At 41.0% G+C, this 22,990-nt stretch overlaps 1 protein-coding gene across 2 annotated transcripts in view; it reads right to left on the bottom strand.

Annotated features, from left to right (window-relative positions):
- Positions 1-724: 724 nt before the first annotated feature.
- Positions 725-22,990, bottom strand: part of usp45 (ubiquitin specific peptidase 45) — a 31,550-nt gene continuing 9,284 nt past the window's right edge. The window contains exons 6-18 of one of the 2 annotated variants that reach the window (XM_086114671.1): positions 17,968-18,119; positions 15,833-15,928; positions 15,290-15,420; positions 8,728-8,815; positions 6,913-6,994; positions 6,455-6,546; positions 6,171-6,227; positions 5,935-6,054; positions 5,196-5,838; positions 4,946-5,043; positions 4,732-4,818; positions 4,380-4,524; positions 725-2,137 (exon numbers count right to left, since the gene is read on the bottom strand). In XM_086114671.1, coding sequence (XP_085970797.1) covers positions 2,007-2,137; positions 4,380-4,524; positions 4,732-4,818; positions 4,946-5,043; positions 5,196-5,838; positions 5,935-6,054; positions 6,171-6,227; positions 6,455-6,546; positions 6,913-6,994; positions 8,728-8,815; positions 15,290-15,420; positions 15,833-15,928; positions 17,968-18,119 — 1,922 coding nt within the window. In that variant the 3' untranslated portion in view covers positions 725-2,006. The remainder of the gene's footprint in view (positions 2,138-4,379; positions 4,525-4,731; positions 4,819-4,945; positions 5,044-5,195; positions 5,839-5,934; positions 6,055-6,170; positions 6,228-6,454; positions 6,547-6,912; positions 6,995-8,727; positions 8,816-15,289; positions 15,421-15,832; positions 15,929-17,967; positions 18,120-22,990) is intronic. The other variant, XM_086114672.1, reaches the window with a different exon arrangement.

The following is a 22,990-nucleotide window of genomic DNA, read 5'->3' as shown; positions in this document are numbered from 1 at the left end:
TATTTCAGCAATTTCATGCAACATTTAAATTGGGTTGTGGTCTTGGTGTGTGCGTATGCTTTGTGAGGAGAAAAGCCAAAGTCAATGTGCAGAGCTTTACACGAAGGGATGTGTTTACGTTATTAATTTGGATATGTGAGCTGTGGCGTCAAACCGGGCGAGGCTGGCAGTGATGATGGCATGTGTGGTGAGAGCAGCAAAATTTAACCTGCACTGCTGGTCGACAGTGATGAGCCCTACAGCACCAACCCATTTGTTTCTTACAACTGTCTCAAAGGGGGTGGGGTGTATTTTTGTTAACTGAGATTAACTCATGTCTAATGCATCAGCAGCATGTCTCTGAGCCAAAGGCCATGCCAGCCACCCCCGTATTATAAAAATAGCCAAACACATTTCAGAAAAGATTAGCTTTTTCATTGGTGGCAGCTTGACAACCTGTTCTTACGTTGCAGCAGCGTGACTTGTGTGTCACAGCTTGTAGTAACAAGAGGATGCACATGGCAATGTTTGTGAACGTTGCCCTTTTCCTGATTCCACACCCACCTCCTCATCACCAGCTCTCGACATGTTGTGGAGCAGTCCTGCTTTGCGCCTGTCAGGGCGTATCAGCAGGCAAGATGGCTCAAATGTGGCACCATGGGACACAGACCGACAGTCAGAGCGTTTGTCGCTGCAATTTCAGAGAAAAGGAAGGAACAAAAAACAGGATGACAACAACTTCAAGTGCCAAGACAACACAGTACATCATTTTCATCATGCCCTGCATTTTATTCAGGCTGTTGTGGCTAAAATACAGACTTCTGAAGATTTTGTCCATACATTTATTTAATTTGTAATACTCTATGTCCATGGTTTCAATGTATAACAAGAGTTCATTATTTCAAGATGAAATGTCCTACAAAAAATATTTGCCTCAAGGAGAAACCCTGCATGCCGCGACATAACGCACAAGTGTATTAGTACACACTTACAAACTTCAATGGAGATGAATGTCACATACAGTAGCCATTAGGGCATTTAATTCTGCATGTGTTTCTTTTCACCATGCATGTTTCATTACAATTGGCATAGGCACTGAATTTGTGGAATCTTATGTTTTAACAAAAAAACTCTAAATCTCTATTCTGCCAATCAACTCCCTTTTGGCAAATTTTAAAAACGTTTAGACAAAATATATATATATAAAGTCTCATTTTATGATGCAAGAATAATCAATAAATAAATTAGAACATTGATCCCATGCATATTACACAAAGATGTTGTTTTACTAGTAAGGCTTCAAGCCTCAGTTTATCATTGACTGATTGTTTGGTAAAACCTTACCAATAGTAGCTGGGTCGACATTTTGAGTGTCTGGTTGTTTGCTACTACAGTAGAGGTCAAATACTGTGCAATGAAGGCAATCAGATTTAAATGATCAACAGTATTTTGCATGTGCCACAAAGGATTGCCTTAAATAGACAAAAAAAAAATTAAGGCAGAAAAATACTTTGGTTTTGATTTGATTTGATCGGATATGACTTGATCTTTGGCAAATGTGATGCACTGAAATATTTTTGCGCAAAAAGGAAAAAATTGATTGTACGACCTTTCTACAACTGTTTTGCAAATCCTTTAATTTGCTATGTGTAGCAAGTCAAACAGTATTATGTGAATTTTGACTACTATATCTTAGGTATTAATTACTGTGAATAAATGGCTCAAGCTGTTTTCTCAAATGGTAGCATCTGATCGTCATGTTTACTAAATTAACCTCTGACACCTTGTGTTATTAACGGTGTCAGACTCATCCGACCAGTGAGCACAACAAGCAATTAAAAACCAAAAGCCAATCGCAACGTAACCTCATGTTCAAATGTTAATCTAGATAATTTCACGATTTAGAAGTATGAATTTATGAAAGAATTGCAAATGTGATTGAAGAAAAAACATTTCCCTTTTCCAATCCTTAAGAGATGAAAACATGACACTAGTCAGATTAAATGTCCTGTATGACATTTGTCAGATCATATCATTTCCTCATAGAACAGCAGATATGCTTGAGAGAGAAGAACTCTGGACTCTGGGACAATTTGGACCGTAGTATCACTGATGTAGAACCACTGGCCCTGGGAACTGCTGCTATAGTCCTTTGCAACTGAAACACACATACACAAACAAATACAGCATTGTGTAAAAACAACGGGGTTATAAAGTTTAATTTGATGGAGGCAGTAGGCTGCGATACTGACAAAAGCTTAGCTGCTAAATCACAAGAAACTTTCTTTGCAGGTATGCGGCAGTGGAATGTTGTTTGTTTACTGGTTTATTCGTACCAGCATTACTCACATCTCCCTTATCCACATCATCACCAAAACGGATTGAAATACAGCAATCCCTCACTAAAACACAGTGCGTCTTTCACAGATGTTTTTTTCGGCCATCGTATTACATTTTTTTTCAGTGCATTGTGTTCAGCATCCTGATTGGCTAAGGGACTGTAGACTAATGTCAACAGACTCCCTGCCTCATCAGTGGTCATCTTGCCACATTTTCTCCATGACAAACCCCACAATGTCGACGAAACTTTACATTCAGTATTTCTATAATCTGTCAGCTGTTTGTAAGAAAACATTTATATTTTAGTTTTATTTTAAACGCCTGTTCTTGAAAAAAGGCTTAATCTTTGGTTTCATTCAATAAAGTATTGTGTATGTCATAATTGTAAAAAATAAATGACTATTTCACGGATTTCACTTATCATGGGTTCTTTTTGGAACGTAACCCCCGCGATAAATGAGGGATTACTGTATAAACAGTTTAAAAGTTTTTTGTTGTTGTTTCTTCATGCACCATTCCTATAAAAACTTTAGCGCACATTGGTTTTGCATTCATTTGTGTGAACCTGTTATATCCTATGAGTTGAAATTTTACAAGTTACTGACTGAGGCGAAAATGGGTATATGATAAAAACAAAGCTAGTGGTGAACTTAAACTTTTGCACAGTACTAAACATAATTTTTTATTGAATTGAAACTGAACTGCAGCTATGCCTTGGTGCATATTCTGCCATCCCATTCACAGTAATGATTTCTTAAATTGATCGAAAAACTTTAAATTCTAATTAGAAGGACCATATTTTTCAGATTATATATCACACGAGTCAAAAAGTCATGGATTAGAAGAAAATCATAAATCATTCAAGCATATAAATCCATTTTGGGGGGACATTTATTTTACAAATATGAGACCAATTATAGCCGAGCTCAGTCTCGCACCCAAAACCCTTAATCGTGGGTGCACTCTGAAATGTGCTCTGGGCACACATTGCCTTGGTCTGACCTTTCCGGACCTCAAAGCATTGTTCAAATGTGCCGTTTGTTTATTCAGAATGTCTCAGTCCCAGTGCGTCAGGCAGTACAGATGGAAAAACTTCGGGCACGAACCGCTTGTTGGTTTATAGCAGGGGTGCCCAAAATCTACTTTCAACCTCCCGGGATCGCCCCTAATTGGCACGCGCGCGCGCGCACACGCACACACATGCACGCACGCACATGAGAAACAGCCTGAAACCGAGGCATGCGGTGCACTTTTGCAGCCTGTTAACTATCGTAGCTCAAACGTACCGTTTTAAAGTGCTTCCCTAGGCCCTCCTAGATTCCTATTCTTTGCCCATGCCCTCGGTGAATTGTACACGAAACAAACTCTGAATGAGAATAATGACGATAAAAGATATCGCGCAAGAAGCTCTAATCACAAGCTGCAATTGAAGACTGCTGAGCGCTCACAACTTCCGGTGACGTAATCACTCGCCACCGTAAGTTCAAGATTTACCTGCTTTATTTTATTTATTTATTTATTTATTTTGGGTGAAAATGGGACTGATGAGGATGATTAGGGTACAGCGTACATTAACACAAAAAATATATTACTAACATGTAAAAAGACACAAATGGTTTGTTTTTTCTACTCGACACTCCTCAGATCTACTTGGGAGCTGTCTGAGATCTACTGGTCGATCAGGATCGACGTAATGGGCATCCCTGGTTGATAGCATAGGCTGAGTTTGATAATTATTGGGAGGGGGAGTGCGATCTGCGATCTGCCTCTCCGAGCCCACACATTCTCAGAGTGGCGATAGGGCATCAGAGTGAATTTCTGAGTAAAGGTGCGATGTGCAGATGTGATTGACAAATATACATTACATAAGGAAAGAAAAAAACAAAGTAGTGTGCCTCTGTCTCCGATGACAGACCATTCATTAGCACACCTCAGTAACAAGCAAAGCCGTCTGTCTCAGCTTGACACAACTCCAATGCAACATTTGCTTCATTGAGGACAAGAGGTCAAAAAGGGGAGTTATAACCATTCGAAAGTAATAGAGACTGCTGAGCGCTGACCTGACAAGTTTCTGTGATGCTCTGTTTTCTTCTGGGGAGCACGGACTTTTACATACGCAGCGTAGTGACCGCCACGCATTGAGCCACTATGCTCTACAATCCCATACAGGCTGTAAAGGACACGGTCGCCATGCAGCAGGTTCTGCTAAAGTTGAGGAAATACAATTAGCAGTCAGGAAAACAAGAAAAAAGGTAATAATAATAATAATAATTTACTTTTAAAAAAAAGGTAAATAGTCCCCAACAACAGTACACCCAAAAAATATGAATCAAAAAATACAGGCAATGAGAAAGAGTGAAACGATTGGGCATAGATAATGCAGTTGTACTTAATGATGAAATACATTTCTACCTTGCATGATGCTGAACAAAATGGGGCCAGATCTAAGATCAAAGGAAAGTCGACATGGCGGTTCACTTTTCGTAGATTCATCCCAGCCTTTGAAGACAAAATGACAGCAGACAGATATCTGACTCTCAGACCACACAAACTTTTAAAAGGTTCAGAACTTCACGTATTAGGTTTGTGATAAAAATGATGAAATGATAAAAAAAAAAAGACAAACCTGGTGGAAGCGTTTCAGATGCAGCGTGATCACAGGAGGAAGTGAGGAAATGAGCATTTGTTTCCTTGCGCTGGTATAAATCTTCTCCACCTTTTTCTCTACAACAGCAATACAAAAACATCAAAAAAAAGGGAGAATTTAAGGTATCAAATGCATTCAACCCGTTTGTTTGACTGGAGACCTGTTTGCAATAAAACCATTTTAAAATCCTTTGCAGGATAAACAGGGACATGCAAAGATTTTTGCCCACCAGCTGAGCTGCTCTTGCGCATCTGCTTTTGTCTGCGTTCAGTGCAGCTCTCACAAAGCAACTTGTTGTTGCCCATCAGAAGTTCCACCGAGGTAAACTGGTGGAGGCAGGACTGGATGGAGCACTCCTTGGAGCCGGGATTGTAACTTTGGGAGAGTGCCTGGAATGCCCCCTGGTGGTAATGATGGCGGAGATTCTCTCGGGATTTTGTTTCCTCTGGTTCTTCCAGAGAACATCGCAAAGAGGGAGTGCTGTCCCCTGAACTACAGCCAAGGCTGACTTTTGACAAACTACTTACAAGAGGCTCGACAGTATCAACTTGCTTGGAAGAGGATGATGGTGAGGTAGAAACAGATACAGTGGATGAATTGAAAGTGGGTGTTGGGTGAGATTGGACATGACTGGAGCAGGAAGTGTGCGGGGCCCACTCGGTCTCTGAAGCCTCGCTGTCGGCATCGTTACTGCTGTCCTGAGGACCAGAGCCTCTCTCACTGCCATCTGAGAGGCTTCCGCAAGTGCCCATCTTGTGAGCAGAGACACAGCGGGCTGATCCACTTGCAATTCCCTCTTCTTGGGGTTGTTCCACACAGCAGCCTGCCCCCTTTCCATCCACAGAACTGGAAGACCTCCTGCCACAATGTTTCTGGAGAAAAAAAACAAAAACACCCACAACATCTTGCCATCTTTCACATTTGAATGTTGATGTGTAAAATAGTGTTGAATAGTAGCGGTGACCCACCTGTCCACTCAGCTTCCTGGTGTTTTTGGTGGCTGAGTTTGTAGTGGAAAGGACCACTGTGTTGGTTTCCTGCTCCCGACTTCCCTTCGCTGGCCTGACACTGTTAGATGGTTTTGATATCTGTGGCAAGTGAACAACATCGTTGCCACAAAGTAAAAAAATAAATAAATCTTTAATTTTAAGCATAATTAAGAATCCATAAAACCGCTATTTCTAGAAAATGTTCAGCGTCTTACACGTTCCTCTATGATGGGTAAAGAGATGTCTATGAAAGCTTCCTTAACTGTCGAGATCTGAAAGACAAATCAGTGAAGTCAAGTCAAATGTACAGCTCTGAATCACAAAACGTCCCAAAGGGCTTCACAAGCCCACAGTTGACAAATATTAACAACATCCCCTGATCTTAATCCTTAATCCTAAGTATGTGTTGCAATAAAATGCATTTTAGGAAAGACTCACTGTCAATGCTACTAATGCAGTGTGACTGGTTCATACATCATGTTTACCCACCCACACTTACATGTTCACACTCTTCACACATAATGGTGTTGGTCAGTTCTCCAACAAAGATGCGGTCAACGAAGTTCATCTTTACACCTTCCTTTCCATATGCTGGTGGGATGAGACAGTGTGCATTTATTTTATTGTAATTGATTATTGTAATTGACTATTAGGTGAAAATGCCACATTGAACCCACATTCACAGAGACAATGCAGTTCATCTCTTGTACATTTCTGAATCTGAATCTTCACGATTATAGCTTTATTTGTTGACGTTTTTTAAAGCTACAAACTCACGCCCCAATTTGAAACTCAAAACTATGAAGCTGTGATTCATATGATCTGCCACTGCAGCTTTCAGATTTTGATTTGTAAATATATATTTTTTTACAACGGAGCCATCATGTTTAGTAATATGATTTCCTTGAACGGCCAGTAGATGGCACTATGGTTCTTAGTCCGTTCAGCATCACGAACCTTTGACTTTACGCCTGGTTTCCTCATTTGCCGTCTTCTCAGTGGGATTGTTAAAAGCCCTGAGGATTCCTGCCTTCACCCTCTGGAAAACAAATAAAAAGAAACAACTGTGATTTCACATCAGATCCCTTGGAGAATTTAAACTTGAAATGTTGCAATCTAGTGACCATGGTAGATTCCCTTTGTGTTTCTTTATATTCTTTTAATTACATCCTTTACAAAAATATCAACTTCCCCGCAAACACTCTGATTGACAGTTCTATTTATTATAAGCATCATTTGTAAAATAATTATTGTCCTTGTCTGAAATTGTTAAAATGAGGTTCATTTCAGTGTATTATGTGCTTGTGTGTGTGTGTGTGTGTGTGTGTGTGTGTGTGTGTGTGAAAACTCTTTACAGGGAGGGCTCCTCTGATTAAAGGTGACATGGTCAGTGAGTTGTTGGTGAGAGAGCTGTGAAGAGGCACAGCCACAGTAAAGCACCAATCAATACATAATTGGCCGTGGTCTGTGTCTGTATTTGAGACCAGTCACCCCCATTGTCCCAGGACCCACGCACTGGACTGGCTATTTAGGTCAAAAAACCTTGTTAATCCCAGTCCACCCAATCTCTCAGACCACTCAGTCAGCACAGCACAGTGAGATGAGGCTGAAGCTCTCCTAATTAATTACCAGTAACCCCCACCCTTCCTCTCCAAAGTAACAGCATGCGCGCTCCCACATGGTTAAGGAGAGGGGGTGGGCAGGATTGCTGGTAAAAGGGTGTAGGAGTGGAACCAAAAATGAAGATGGGGTGAAGAAGGACAGTCCATGCCCTGAGAGAGTAATAACTACCATCTCCGTTAATTGGTGATAATTGACTGGGCCCAGATTAGCATATTTAGCTCCCTGATACTAATGGCCAATGAACACAAACATTTAGGGCCTTTGAGAGGATGGTCACCGCCATCACCTTCTCATGCTCAGCTACACACAAGTCAGTGTGCATTCACATTGTCCTTCAATGTATGATTAAAACACTCCAAATGTTACAGAATATGTCAAAATTACCACAAACAAATGAACAATGACTAATTTGTGGAAGGAGTGTTTGTTGATTTTTGATGGCTTTTTTTCCAGCAAAAAAAATGTACTCCAAAATTGTGTGATCATTTTAATTTAAAACACAGAAGAGTTGCTATTATGCCAGTGTATTTTGTGAGCATGCCTGGTTGATTAAAAGCATTTGATTCCATGAATAAAGACTGAAACTCCTCCTCTATGCGTCCTTGATTAAATTGGATGATGAGTGTGTGTGCGTGTGTGTGTGTGTGCGCGTGTGTCAGGGAGGGGCTGATGGGTGACCCCCAAGCACAATGGGGCAGCCCCAGAGTTCATTCAGCAGCTGTGGGTTTCCCAAGATCACACAATGATGCAGGCTATGCCACTTGCAAGTCCCTGAAGTGGCACAACTGCAAATGTTCACAAGTTTGAATGGGATCCGAGACAGTGCAGCCTGGGGCTGACCACTAAACACACCCGCTAACTTCCCCTGCTAGGTTCACGTAGCCACTGGTGGGGCAACTGGGAACATCTCAGCCTTCCAAAAAGCGGCTTTGGGTCTGCTAATTACTCTGTGAAGAGTTTGGGGGTGGCAATGTGTTGCAGCCTCGCAGGCATACACGTGCACACGATCACAGGAGTACACACGATATTAAACGTCAGATCAAATCTCTGATTTAGAATATAATAACAGGTGTAGAAAAAAACACGATAAAACGGGGCTGTTCTTTGTTCGTCAAAGAAAGGAAACGTATTATAATGGATATTACTCACTTTAGTTTCCTCTACTCGTATGGAGTCCAGCAAATAGTGAAGGAGCTCCTGGCTGTCCTGTTGTTGATACCCCTTAAAGCGTGAAGCCCTAATTTAAAAACAAAACAAAACAAAAAACATGAATAAAATACATGAAACACAAATGAAAATAAGCTGCTGCAAATCATTTTATTCATATTTAATATGAAGTGATTAAACAGCTCTCCACTATTTAACATGGAATAATATTCAGATATTTCTATACGGAATCAGGTGTTGTGATGCTGTTGGTAATTTACACAATTACAGTTATAAAAACAATTTGTGAATATTGGGTTACTGTTTCTGCTTCATGAATGTCTGCCTTGCTACCTTGTAAGTCTGTGGAACATGTATCATTTGAAGAGACACACAAACGATCACCAATCCCATCGAGAGCATCAATACACTAGTTATTTATAAGACACAAGTACTCTACACTCAAAACATGTAGGTGGCCTGTTGATGTATTTTTCTTGTTCGACAGTCATCCAACCTAAGCGTTAATGACTACGTGTGGAGAGGAAAGGCTCTTTTTGCATCCGTCCCCTGGCTGTCCACATTGAACAGATGTGAGGACAGATGTCAGGGACATATGGGCAGCAAAGGACAGAGCCACATCAACCTGTTGGGCCCAAATAGCCACATAACCAGAGGACAGGCTGGTCTCATATGCATGACACAAAGTGAGAAGCACAACACTTCTGGGTTAAGAGACGAACAGTCCGAGTGTTGGGCTAGTGTGTTAAACATGGAAATTAACGAGTCTCTTTAACACAAAGTCCTTGTGGTATGATACTTTATTTGCCGGCCAACAATCTGTGCTTTGCAGGAGGTCTAGTTTTGTCCTAAGTCAACTGCCCCCACCCTTAAATACTGACACAATATTGATCCCTAGCCGCACATTCAAAAGAGAAAGGTGGGTGGAGGGGGAAATATTTGCAAGACCTAAAAAGCAACTGCATGCAATGAAATGTCCACCTTTTGAGAATGGAGTCAGACCAGAGTAAATGAAGAATATCAGAGTCACACAGAAGCAAAAGTGGGGAGGGGGGAATGGAACAATTAAAAAAAAAAGAAAAGTTAAAAATTGGTTTGAATTAAGTGGCAAAGAGGAGGTCTGGAAGCTCGTCCCTATGGAGGGAAGCAGAAGGGCCCTGTAGCGTTGTTCTCAATCTGGTCAATGCAAACAGCTGCGGTGCTAACACAATTAATAGCCGGATGAGTTAGTACCAGACACAAGGCCACACAAGCTCATACCCTGAACACACACGTATGAGCAACATGCACCCGTAAACAAAGCAAATAATGAATTATTCCTGCACTTACTCACATGCAGGCATAAACACTCAATCCCTTACAGTATGGTCACCGAAACATGCAAAAAGAAAATACAGAGATAGATATTGAGACATATTAAATAGTGTAAATACATCAGCAGCAAATGCCCTTTTTATCTTGCATTCCAGACTCAGCCAAAATATTGGATACACACATCAGTAAAAAGAAAACTTGCATTAATATTTGTATGCCAAATTTATTCAGAACATAATCCACCTAAACCAGATAAGGATGCAGTAATTTGCAGAATTTCAATCAAGGGATGAATAAAAGTAACTTACTAATTGAGTTAAAGAGATTTTGAGCAGATTTACTATACGGGTAATTATGGGACGACGCTGAACATTTAAAAAAAAAAACATTAAAAATGAACTTGGGCTTTGAATGGATAGGTTTTGGCTGGGCGGCAGATTGTTGTACGTGGCTAGTGCATTTGCTTCACAGTCCAGAGACTGCGGCTCCGAATCTTTGTTCAGGCCCAACTCTGGCCCCCCTCGTACATTCAAAAAATGCGAACATTTGAAAAGATTCCATTTGGCTACACTGTATTGTGCATTTGCAGGTTTGCCTTTTGTTGTTGTATTTCCAGAAGCGAGAGCTCAATTAAAAAGACTCTACAAAGAGACAATTCTGACCAAGACTTGAAATTTAGCAAAAGCACGCAAACCTATACTGTACTTATTTCAAACAACTGTGAATATCTTTCTTATCAAAACTGAAAGATGTCTTGCCTACTGCGCAGACAAACATGTCCACCCAGCCTGATGCTGTTTGTAGTGCACGTCCGTGTTTTTGTGTGCGTGTCAAAGCAAGAGATAGAATTTATTTTCATCTTTGGCTGTTTCCATCGAGCAAGTGCATCTTCTCAAAAAGGATTGTAAAGAATATTTTTCAAAGATGTGGGTAAGTTGACATTTAGAAAACAAAATACATACAAAGGAAATAAAATGGAATCTCTTTTTTTCTCCCAACAGGATTAAGTGCACATTGGCCATCCTAAAATATTAAGCAGCCCAAGATGAAGATGAATGTTTCTTGGGTGACATGTTATTGTCCAGTTTGTCCAACTTGTCATTAGACACATAAGGGGTCGGACAATACAAGTGGTAAGACAGTCAAACTCACTTCAACAACAATTAGCTACACCTCAAACAAAAGAAGAGTTTTTTTTCCTAAGGTGGAAGGTTGGAAGAAAACATTTGGCGCTTGACTGTTCCAACACTTTTCACAATTTGCCACAGGTGAATATATCTTTGAACTAGGTAACGGCTTCAGATCAATTGGCTGATTCCGCAAGAATTAATTACATTAGAGGATGCAACTGTATTCTTTCGCAACAGGCAGTACTGCAAAGATGGGAGTTTCGAGTCATATGACTTGACTGGAGTCAGACTTGAGTTGATATTTTTAGGACTTGACCTACATGACTTAAGAAGTCATATTGTTTTGCAGTTTGAAATCTACATTTTAACACAGTTTCACAGGAAGGAAAGCAAGGGAGAGGGGTTTAATTCACGCCACAGTGGCAACCTAGTCAGTGTGTGAAGTAGCAACCTGAACAACAACAGCGACGATGGGAGCAACTCGGAGGATCATTCATTTGAATGAATGGTTATCTTGTCAATGACATGGGCAAAAATGGGATGGTAATACGCACGGTATGAACACACAGCAATGACAATGTCTAACTTCATTTGTCATTACAAACCTACAAAAAGGTAAGCTAATATCACAGGTGAGCTAGCGATACGAACAATGGTTTGCGACCAGTGAAAAATATGTGATTGTGAATGTTTAAGTATCCCTAAGTAACCTAACTAGGGGTGGGAAGGTTTGTGAAAACGGTCCAAACTGTACATTTAGAGTGTGGTGTTACTGTTCGCACAGTTATGCAAAACTCCTGCCAACCCTCTATTTAACAATGGGCTGAAGTGATGTGCATTTTGAAACATGGGCTATGTCCAAATTCACAGGCGGGGTCCTCCAAAGGCCGCATGACGTCACTTCGCGTGACTTGACCGCATGTAATGTCAAAAATTTCACATTTGGCCTCTCCAAATTCACCACGGTTTATGTTGATGATAATTGCTGTTCGGTAGATACGTTTTGTGGCTCAAAATATTGTGCAAACATTTATTTTATTGAATAGACTGTCTCAATAATTCATCCACGATTCTCATATCTTAAATTGATCACTTCAAAAATAGTATTGCAGGAAATTGAAAAAAAAAGTAGTGTTAAACACTTCAGACAGAATGAGAACTGTAGCAACAAAAGAGAAAAAGAAAGCAGAGATGGACGCAAAACACTGCAAAGTCCAGACCTAAGGCACAGTAACAAAGTAAACCAACATGATCAATATTTGCTTGCTTTTATTTAAAGCTGTACATGCTCAAAAGTTTCAGTGATGTGACAATTACAACCTGCAGGGGTTTATGTCACCCATATGGTATCTACGGCCATACAGAAAAGTCAATCGAACAGAAATACTTGAGAGTCGAGACAGGTAAAACTAATGGCATTTCATGGTGTTCCAGCGTTAAGGATGTTGAGAAAAAGTCCAGAATTTCCTTTGAGTGTATGCACTGTACTTACGATTATTATAAGTATTGACTGGTACTGCTCACAGATGCCACAGAATGTGGACTCATCAGGTGACTAAATTTGACACTGGCTGGGTTCTTTCGAGGATCAGTGTAAAACACACGCATGCAGACACACACACACACACACACACACACACACACACACACACACACACACACACACACACACACACACACACACACACACACTTGAAAATAGCCCCAGTGAAAAAAGGAGATGCATCTCTGACTGAATGCAAAACCGTTAGCACAAATAGAAGTTTAAGAATCATTTGAACTCTTGATTTATGACGTGATTACAATTAAATGAGAATACTCACATTTGTGTTATAGTTGTATCTCAATCAAAACATTTATATATAATTTTTTTTGGGGGGGGTTGAATGTGGCATGTCAGAAATGAGTACTGAGGCTTAACACAATAACTTTCATTTCAAACGCACGGGAGTGGAAAAAATGAGCCCAATGTAAAATTAGTTACATTTGATTGCATACAGGTGGTTGCAATGCTTACTGTCTGAATGCACACAGGCTGCATGAGTGCTGTGGGCTGAAATGGTACCAGGTGAGGTTGCAGAGTGCACACACACACACACACACACACACACACACACACACACACACACACACACACACACACACACACACACACACACACACACACACACACACACACACACACACACACACACACACACACGAGAACAAATGCTCACGCCTGCTCGCTGAAAGTTAGGTACCAGAATGAATGTCAAAGCCGCACCAGAGATGTACCAAGTCACCCAGCATCAAATATCCTGGTCACCCACCTGCACAATAGTGCAATACCAAACTCCTGCAATGTACCATGCTTAAACAAGAACCCATCCCGGGCAACTTGACCACAATATAAGACCAAATACTTTGTTGCAAATCCTTTGCTTAAAATAACCGCTTCAAGCGTACGGCCCTTTGACATCACCAAACTTTTACAGTCTTCTTTTCTTATGATGTGGACACGAGAAACAATACGTTTATATACACCCACAGGTGCCAGCGTCAAACAATCATATGCACAAGTACTGTACCATAAATATCAATTTGCTTATTTTACTAAACAATCACACACGAAAAAAAGCAAACAGTCTTCTTTTGTGATGTTTTCATAGACTTTTACTGCAACATCATTCTGTTTTCATTTGTTTTCGGAAGTTACACTTTGCAGTCTCCTCTTTCGAAGGCATGTATTCTGGAGTCGTATGACCTATCACATGGCTATCTGGCTATCCAAGGAGAAAATGGTCATGGTGAGCATAATTGCAGCTTTAAATCCAAACAAGTGGCAAACCCTAAATAAATAAATAAATAAAATTTGACATCCCTAGGACGGGGAGAAATTTGAAATATATTGAATCTAAATGAAAACCTGTTCGATTTTTAGGACCGTGCAAACACCTTTTCTAAAGATTCTATTATTTGTGATGCATCCACATTGTGGGTCATTTATATTGTGATGGTTACATTTTAGAATGAGTACCAAGCAAAGTAGTAGACTGATACAGTGAAACAACTCTACAACGAAACCTACATGGGCGAAAATACCCCCTAGTGTGAAAATATTTTCATGCATGAAAGCCATTCCCCCTTTTCTGCTCCCCCTACAACGAAAAGTCCCCCTGTTCCATTATACAAAATCTTTTTCTCTGCTCTTGCCTCACAATGAGATTCACTACAACTAAAACAAGCCTTACATAAAACGCTAATCCAACATCAGCATGCCACAGCGACCGCTACTGCTTCCTTCGGAAACGGCAACAGCAACCACCACACTGGTTTACACATGCGCATTGGCAAAGGCGATCGCTCTAAGACTGCAAGGGAAGCTCAGCTTCCCCTAAAATGTAAAAAAAATAAGTGATCAAATATATGTGTATACATACAATTGTGTGTACATGTCATTGACTAAATATGCGCTCCAACGCGCTAAACTTTTGTTCCGAATCAGCTTCTTATTACTGGTTACGACGCGACTCTCTTCTCATTCATTCCCGTAGCTTCACTGTGCTTTAAACTGTGTGGACGCTGAGCGTCTACAGCGCGGACGCTGGGCGTCTAGAGAGTTCAGAGCCCGTTGTCCCAATGCATTGAAACGAGACAAGTCATTGGATAAATGCAGGTTTTGTCCCGCCCATTGGACGCTCAGCGTCTCTGGGAGTCTATGGACAGTCGTCGTTTATCGGCTGGCACGGACGCTCAGCTTTACTGCATGATGATTGGATGATCTGTCTGAGGCTGAATCTCTTTTTGATTGACAGCGAAATGAGCCAATCACCGATCTTTTGGTGTAGGCATCCGTGAGAGCATTTTTTCAATTCTCATTCTGTTCTGAGTTGAACTGGAGACGTCTTCTAATCATTTTAGCGACACTCTCTTTGTTGAAAACAACTAGCGACAGATTAATCTTTTAACCTGGTGTGTTTTATTGTCATTGCTTGTGTTCGCAGACTGACTTATATCACCACAGTTAAGAAGAAAAGGGAGTAAGAAGAAGGAAAAAGGGGAAGGAAAAGAACAAGAAGAAAAGAAGGAAAGGAAAGTGAAGAAGACAAGTGCCTTACTTCTGGCAGAGCTGATTAAAGAGGATCTTGGGATTAACTGGACCTTTTCCTGGTTCTTTCATGCACTGGAGGAAGAGAAGCATGGCTGCAGTCAGGGGCTCAGGACTGGGCAGCATTGCTACTAATGGGGCCTGCAAAAAAAAAAAGAAAATGTCATAACCTTGAATTAACATAATTCCAAATTGGTTTTCACTAGGGTGTGCATCAGTCCAATAAAAGCTAATTTGATACACATCTCGATCCATACAATAATACCAGTCAAGGACAGTTTATTCTTCAAGAGGAACGATTCAATTCGGTTCAATTCAGTGAGATTATGATTAGATTCATTATGGTACTGCTCAGTTTCTTGTTATCATTCTATATACAGGTACATGTAAACAAACACATACATCTCAATATATCTGCTACTCACTACAGCAAGCTGTTGTGTAGTAGAAATATATACAGTTGCTGCCAGTAAATAAATACCGACCCAGTAACTTAACAATTAGTATTTGAAAAAGAATTCCAGAAGTCAAGAAGAGGACATTTGAACTTTACCAGATTGCTCTCAACTGGGGGGCAGATCCTTAGTTTATACCCTTTCTCCTTCACTTCCTGGATGAGGTCAATGAGCATATGAGTTTGGGACAGATTCTGCAAGAAATAAATTCCTATCATTTACATTTAAATCACGTCACGACACCCAATACTGGATATCCACTCAACCATTCTTAGATTGTTGCAATTCCATGTGGTCATTTGAAATATCCTTGTGAAATGTTGCACCGATGTACTGATGGTCATGTTCTCGCGTGTTGCTTTAAAATGAAAGCAGAGTCTTGGTGAGGAGTAGCGAGTGTCCCATAAGAGAGAGAAGTATCTTTTCCGTTGCTATCAAGAGATTTGTTTGGTCACATCTTGGCAATGAAGACAGTTGCTATGGAAAAGGCACAATGGAGCCAGCATTGTGAATGCAGACACGGCTCATCCTCTAACAATTATATGTTTTCACCAAAAAGATTGCAGTTTTCAAGGAGAGAATACAAAAGAGAAAGAGTGAGCGAGCGAGAGGGAATAGCATTCGCACTCACTCGAATTTCTATCAAAGAGGAAGGTCCTAGGGGTGATTAACAAAATGGCAGAAAAAAAGAGGTTCATTGTTAAAGAGGCATGTCAGTTTGCAGTGACCATGACACAACCAGAGAGAGACTAGGGAGGCTGCATGGTTGAATTGCATTGTGATCATGCTCTGCGCCAACCGAAAGCCACTCATGTGTGGGCAGGTAAACATGTCCAAGTTTGCACTGCTTTTCTCACTGTTTTGAAAATATATCAAAGTGACCTCAAAAGCTGGTCAGAGCACAACTGATGTTTTGTTATTGGACTTCTGTGCTTGTCACGGATTGTCCATAATAAACACCATGTTAAAACATAAGAGTGGAGGAGTTTTAAGTCTCTTGGGGTCTTGTTCACGAGTGAGGGCAGGAGGGAGCGGGAGATCGACAGGCGGATCGGTGCAGCGTCTGTTGTGATGCAGACTTTGTATCGGTCTGTCATGGTGAAGAAGGAGCTGAGCCAAAAGGCGAAGCTCTCAATTTACCGGTCGATCAAGGTTCGTACCCTCACCCATGGTCACGAGCTATGGGTTGTGACTGAAAGAACGAGATCTGGATACAAGTGGCCAAAATGAGTTTCCGCCGCAGAGTGTCGGAGCTCTCCCTGAGAGATAAGGTGAGAAGGTCAGTCATCCGGGAGGGGCTCAGAGTTGAGCCGCTTCTCCACGTCAAGAGGAGCCAGATGAGGTGGTTCGGGCGTCTGATTAGGATGCCTCCTGGAAGCCTCCCTAGTCAGGTGTGGTGTGCATGTCCCACCGGCAGGAGGCCCCGGGGACGACCCAGGACATGCTGGAAAACACCTGGAAACGCCTCGAGATCCCCGAGAAGAGTTGGAAGAAGTAGCTGGGGAGATGGAAGTCTGGGCTTCACTGCTAAGGCTTTTGCCTCCGCGACCTGACCCCGGATAAGTGGTTGAAAATGGACGGATGGATGGATGGATGGATGGAAGTAGAGATTTCCATGTTGGCTTGGTCTTGAGCAAGCATCGCAGTTTCTTATGTGGCCCCTTTGCAAAATTAATTGCCCCCTGCTTTCGGCCAAGGTAATACTGTATTTGATCTTTGTGTTCAGCATGGTTGTCAACTGGTTAGCGCGTCGGCCTCACAGTGCAGAGGTGCAGGGTTCGATTCCGGCTCCGGCCTTCTTGTGTGGAGTTTGCGTGTTCTCCCTATGTGGGTTTTCTCTGGGTACTCAGGTATCCTCCCACATTCCAAAAACATGCGTGGCAGGCTGACTGAACACTCATAATTTGTCCCGAGGTGTGAGTGTGAGCGCGGATGGTTGTTCGTCTCTGTGTGCCCTGCGATTGGCTGGAAACCGGTTCAGGTTTCCCCCGCCTACTGCCCGAAGACAGCTGGGATTGGCTCAAGCACGCCCTGCGACCCTAGTGAGGATTAAGCGGTTCGGAAGATGGATGGGTGGGTGGATTTTTGTGTTGCTTTTTAAAATTTGATTCTGCCCTCTCAAAGTAAGCCATTCTCAACCCTCGCAGTTAAAATGCATAGTAAAGTAAATTGTAGACATCGAATTGTGGAGGACATTGATGTTTTTGCAAAAGCAGTTGAGAAATGTACCAACCTGCATAACAGCATTAAAGAAGCAGGTGTTGCCGAGGTTATTGATGCCTTTAACAGGAACGAAGCCATTGTTGATGAGTGAGCTTTTGCATCTTGAGGGGTCATTACAATCAGAGGGTTCCTCCCTCAATTTCGGGATCTTGATCGATGTTGCTAGAACATGAGAAGACATACAAATTGACATGATTCCAGAAAATGGTGCTGTATTGACTAGTTTATCATGTGAATTCCAACCTTCTCACTCTCACTCTCAGATAAATAACCCAAATTTGTTTATTTTCAACCCACCCGCTGATTTATTATAGAAGCATCCCAACAGTAATGAACCTGTTCCATCAGAATGGGTTGGTCAATTTAACCCCCCCAAAAAAATCATTTAAATATGTAACCTACAATTCTGGGTAGGCCTCTCACTATGGAATATTTTTGTAATCTATTATTCTATTGATTAATCACAAAAAAATATTTAGCAACAAAACTAAACTATATCCACCATGTCTACTCTAAAAAAACAACAACAATAATTTGAAAAATAATTTTGCTAGGAGAATAACAGACTGTGCAGGACTTTTCAATGTTTCTCCAAGTATTGCGACTCAATGTGGCCTGAAATTGAATGACAAATTTTAAGCGCTGACAAGAAAAAATACTTTTGAGGCCCATTCCATAGTTTTTGGAATTTGAAGGTTCAGCTTGGTGAGATGCCAGTCTGTTGCCGCACTCCGTTAAGTAGTACTAATTACATCTGCCCCCCCCCCTATGCTGGCAACATCTGGAGTTTCCAGCTATTCCATGGAGCCATAAGGGAACTCCCATATGTCAGAACAGACAGTGTGGAAGTAGGGAAGTAGCCAACATATAGTGCCTTCCCAAACTGCATTTGACATTGAAAACATGTGCAAGTGAGAATTGAACAACAGTGAAAAGACAGAGCATCTCTTCCAGAATAAGAATCAGAACCTACTGACTAGGGAAATTGATGTTGCAGCAGGAGCACACAGAGGACAAGGCACACACTGATAAAATAACACAATAGATATTTTAAAAAGTAAAACCCAAACTTACCCCCCCCCCAAAAAAAATAAAATAATAAACACATTATAAGAAGCAGATTATTTATCTATCTATGGTGAGTGTTTGAGAATGAAGGTCACAGAGTCAACAGCCCTAATGCAGCTTGAGTCAAAGAGATGCGACTGGCACTAGCTGAGAGGGAGGAGAGGGACGAGGGAACTAACTGGGCGGAATGGGGATGCCTATGGACACACTCTGCATCTGGGACCGTCACCCAAGGTAAACAATGTTCACGGAGCCATCTGGTTGAGACTGGGTGGGGGAGCTGCGGGTCGGGGGTGGGGGGGGCAGCGGAGGACAGTTGAGGGGTGTAGTGGGTGGAGGGAAGGGTTGCAATGAGTACAAGCATATGGAAAAGCAGATTTTTTCTCTCCCTGCAGCAATCAACGATGGAAAATGTCAGCATGCGCTATGTCCACGCTTGACTGTGCTGCACTAAGCACAACCACCTGGCTCTTCTTGCACAGCCAACGAGTACGGGCAACAGGAGCAGTTCGAGTTGAGCCTTTCCCCAGGGTGGAGAAAAGCAGCACGGTACTCACACTCATCCACATGCACGCATGTACATCAACACCTCTTGCACTCCCTTGCTCGTCCTTACACAAGAGATATCCAAAGAAACATAGGGATTGTTTACACTTTGAGAAAATTTGGATTAAAAAAAAAACAAAAAAAAACAAAAGGAAAATTAATAAAGCAACACATCAGTGACCTTGGAGCGCTCTAATATAATTACGGGAAAAATGGACTCAATTCCCAAAGACATACTCCAGCATTTTGTAAAGAGGAGCAAATGCCTTTTTAGCAGCAATGAGAGAGCAACAACGTTTTCTTCCATTTTTACTACCGCCAAGTTCAGTGATGAATAAGGAGTATGTATGGACAGCATATTTCTCAATTACTGCAAACAATTCATCAAACGGAAAAATAATGTTGAGATGCACTTTGTATGATTCCTCATATGACAATCTAATCGTTTGGCCAGTCAGGTTTATGCTTCCATGTTTGCTTACAGTGCAGCAGAGCAAAGCCAGCTCCTTTCATGCAGAGCAAGCAGTCATGAGGAAGGACGAGCAACACCAAATGTCTTATTAATTCACTAATTTGTTGTGACTACAGGGCATAAAAAGCTTACTTCCTTGCCATCTGAGGCCAGACGAGCTCAGTGACGTTTTACTTTCCATACACATGCCAATATATTAAGTGCACCTTCGTGAAATTAATGCTCAGTATTGTGATTTTGCTTCGACTTATTGATTCAAAAAGAAGACTTATGATGGAATTTGAGAAGACTATATTTGACTGTAGATTTTTATGGATTGTATGGAAGACTGTATGGCAGTATAGACAGACAGACCAAAAAATAAAAATAAAAAGTGCACATACTGGCCTACTTTCATGTGCAATGGTGGGAATTAAGACAGGATCACCCTTGATTACCTCCATGAACGCACCACCAGGGAACAAGCATTTTGTTGGCCAATGACTCGTCTAGACACATTAAGTAAGGACAAGTCATCCGTCAGACAGTCAATGCTAACAAACATATCACTCCTTGGCACACTTATCCAAAATAGAAACTTGATGGACACCGATTGTGGGCTACTTGACCACTGTATCAAATGTGGAAAAGCAGCAATCATTCCAATTAAACAATATAAAATCAAATTTAAAAAAAAATGTTGAACATTTTTTAATTCAAAGAAAAAGTAATAGTTTACAAGTCCTGAAAGTTACAATTGACTAATGGTGGGGAAAAACACACATTAAACAAAGCAAGTATGACTCTAAGACAGTCGAAGGAAATATTTATAATATATCATTTGGAAGCGAGCGTTTTCAAATCTAACAACAGATATTTTCTATAATTAAGACCGATCAAGTATAATTCATAAAATAACATTCACACAGTTATTCACTACAATAAATACCATGAAACAAGACGGAATTACAGGATTACGGTGGGAAATGTTTTATGTCTCCTGAGAACCCATTCATTTATTTCACAAAGACACCCCAGGTGCATTGTAGGACAGAGTCGAGCTCCCTGAGGTAAACCGTCCTTTTAGTGGAATTCTGGTGCTTGAGCCAAAGACCTTGATGGTGAGAGAGCATAGTTAATCGACTTTTAGTCTTCAATGAGCTGTTGGAACAAATCATTGTGGATTCTGAAAAACATCCATGCTAGGGCTCCTTTGTGTTTTGGGGAGCATGGGAGAAGCACAACATCTCTCTCTAAAAAATCTGGCCTTCAGACTCAAATGCAATTTTACAAGCTCCTCAACCGACAACAACAGTCTATTTTGTAAAATAATAGCTGTCTATTTCTATAGCCATTTGGCCAACGGGTGTGGGACAATTGGGTGGTAGGAAGGGTGACAGGTAATTGAAAGAGTCAAAACAGTAGGTAGGCTAATCCACCTCAGTTAAAACATATAGCTGGGTTAGCATAGATCCACGATAACACCAGTCCACAAAAGTCCTTTAAATTTACATGCTACACATGTCAAGTGCTTATCCAACACATTCTTTCTTTGTAATGATAATTTTGTATAATAAAAAGAATCCAAATGAATATAGGACATAATTTTTTAGATGTTTTGTCTAAAAAGTGAAATTTGCCCATTTGCAACAAACACGCAAACAAAGAACTTAAAGTGCTTCTTGTCTTCAGTGTCCTGTTTGTTGTTTGTTCTGAAAAATTGGTGTTCCTTGATGCCTTAGAAGGAACAGCATGCTATATACACATTTTAATAAAATAATGCACAATACATCATGTTAGTCATGTACCGGTACTTGGCAAAACATTTTTTTTAAATCTGTATTTTTGGAGCCTGGGAAAAATTATTATTATTATTTTCAGTTTGTGAGTGAAAAATTTAGCCCAGTTTGGAATGTAAAGCAAATGTGTGATATAGTTCACAATTAAATAATGACAATGAATGCTCTCCTCAACAAAATCTCAATGTAAGTACACCAAAGAGTTTGTGCACTCCAGCTGTGGAGAATGATCCAGTTTCTCTAATTTGATCAGGACTGTGAATCCTACTAGTGCTGCACAGAGGCCCAGAGGTGGCAAGACAGAAAACAGAACAAGGGACAAGCGACAGAGTGAGAAAGACAATGGATAACAGAGAGGAGGCCGAACCCCTCACAGCTGCTCACATTCTTCAGGGAACCCAGCCGGGAAGTATCACTCAAGCGCCTAATTCTGCTAACGTGTGCACTCATGCGACAAGTACAGAGAGAGTGGGAGACAGTTTTAGCATCAATCCTGCAACTCTTCAGCTGTGGTTGAGCGACTGACTCAAGACCAGCCCCAATGTGCATGGCTGGTTAGTGTATGGACACTGGTAAATGGACACCGTAGTATTTGCATGACAAACTGTGGGCATGTATAACCACAGGACAGAGCTCTGCAAATACAAATCTTAGGGTCGACACACACTTCGAGATGCTTCAAACTCGACTTGGGGTGGACCATCTAAAAAAAATTAGTTAGCCAATCATGCCAATGACTTGGCTGATTTCATTTGCCGTGAAAAAGTATTTGCCGCCCAATTGATTTCTGTTTAGCTTTTTTTAATGTTTTTTTTTTGCATATTTATCACACACAAAGGTTTCAAATCACCAACCCAATTTTAGTATCACTCAGAGACAACCCAAGGAAATACAAAAAAAAAAGAAAAAAATCCAAACCACTCAGACCCTCTGTGAAAAAGTAATTGCCCCTGTTTGCCAGAATTGGTAATGAGTCTTTCACATCGCTCTGAAGGAATTTTATTTTTATATATAAATATGCACACGTGCATATGTGTGTGTACGTGTATATACACACACACACACACACACATATACAGTGTGTGTGAGTATATACACACACACACTGTATATGTCATTCTCCAATATATATATTGGAGACTGACAGAGCAAAGATGCTGTGGGACTTC

This window comes from Hippocampus guttulatus, chromosome 6, assembly GCF_054856545.1.
Source record: "Hippocampus guttulatus isolate MCC_2025c chromosome 6, RoL_Hgut_1.0, whole genome shotgun sequence".
Classification (NCBI taxonomy): Eukaryota; Metazoa; Chordata; class Actinopteri; order Syngnathiformes; family Syngnathidae; genus Hippocampus; species Hippocampus guttulatus.
Note: the sequence above shows the minus strand (reverse complement) of the source record. Positions and strands in the feature narration are given on the sequence as shown.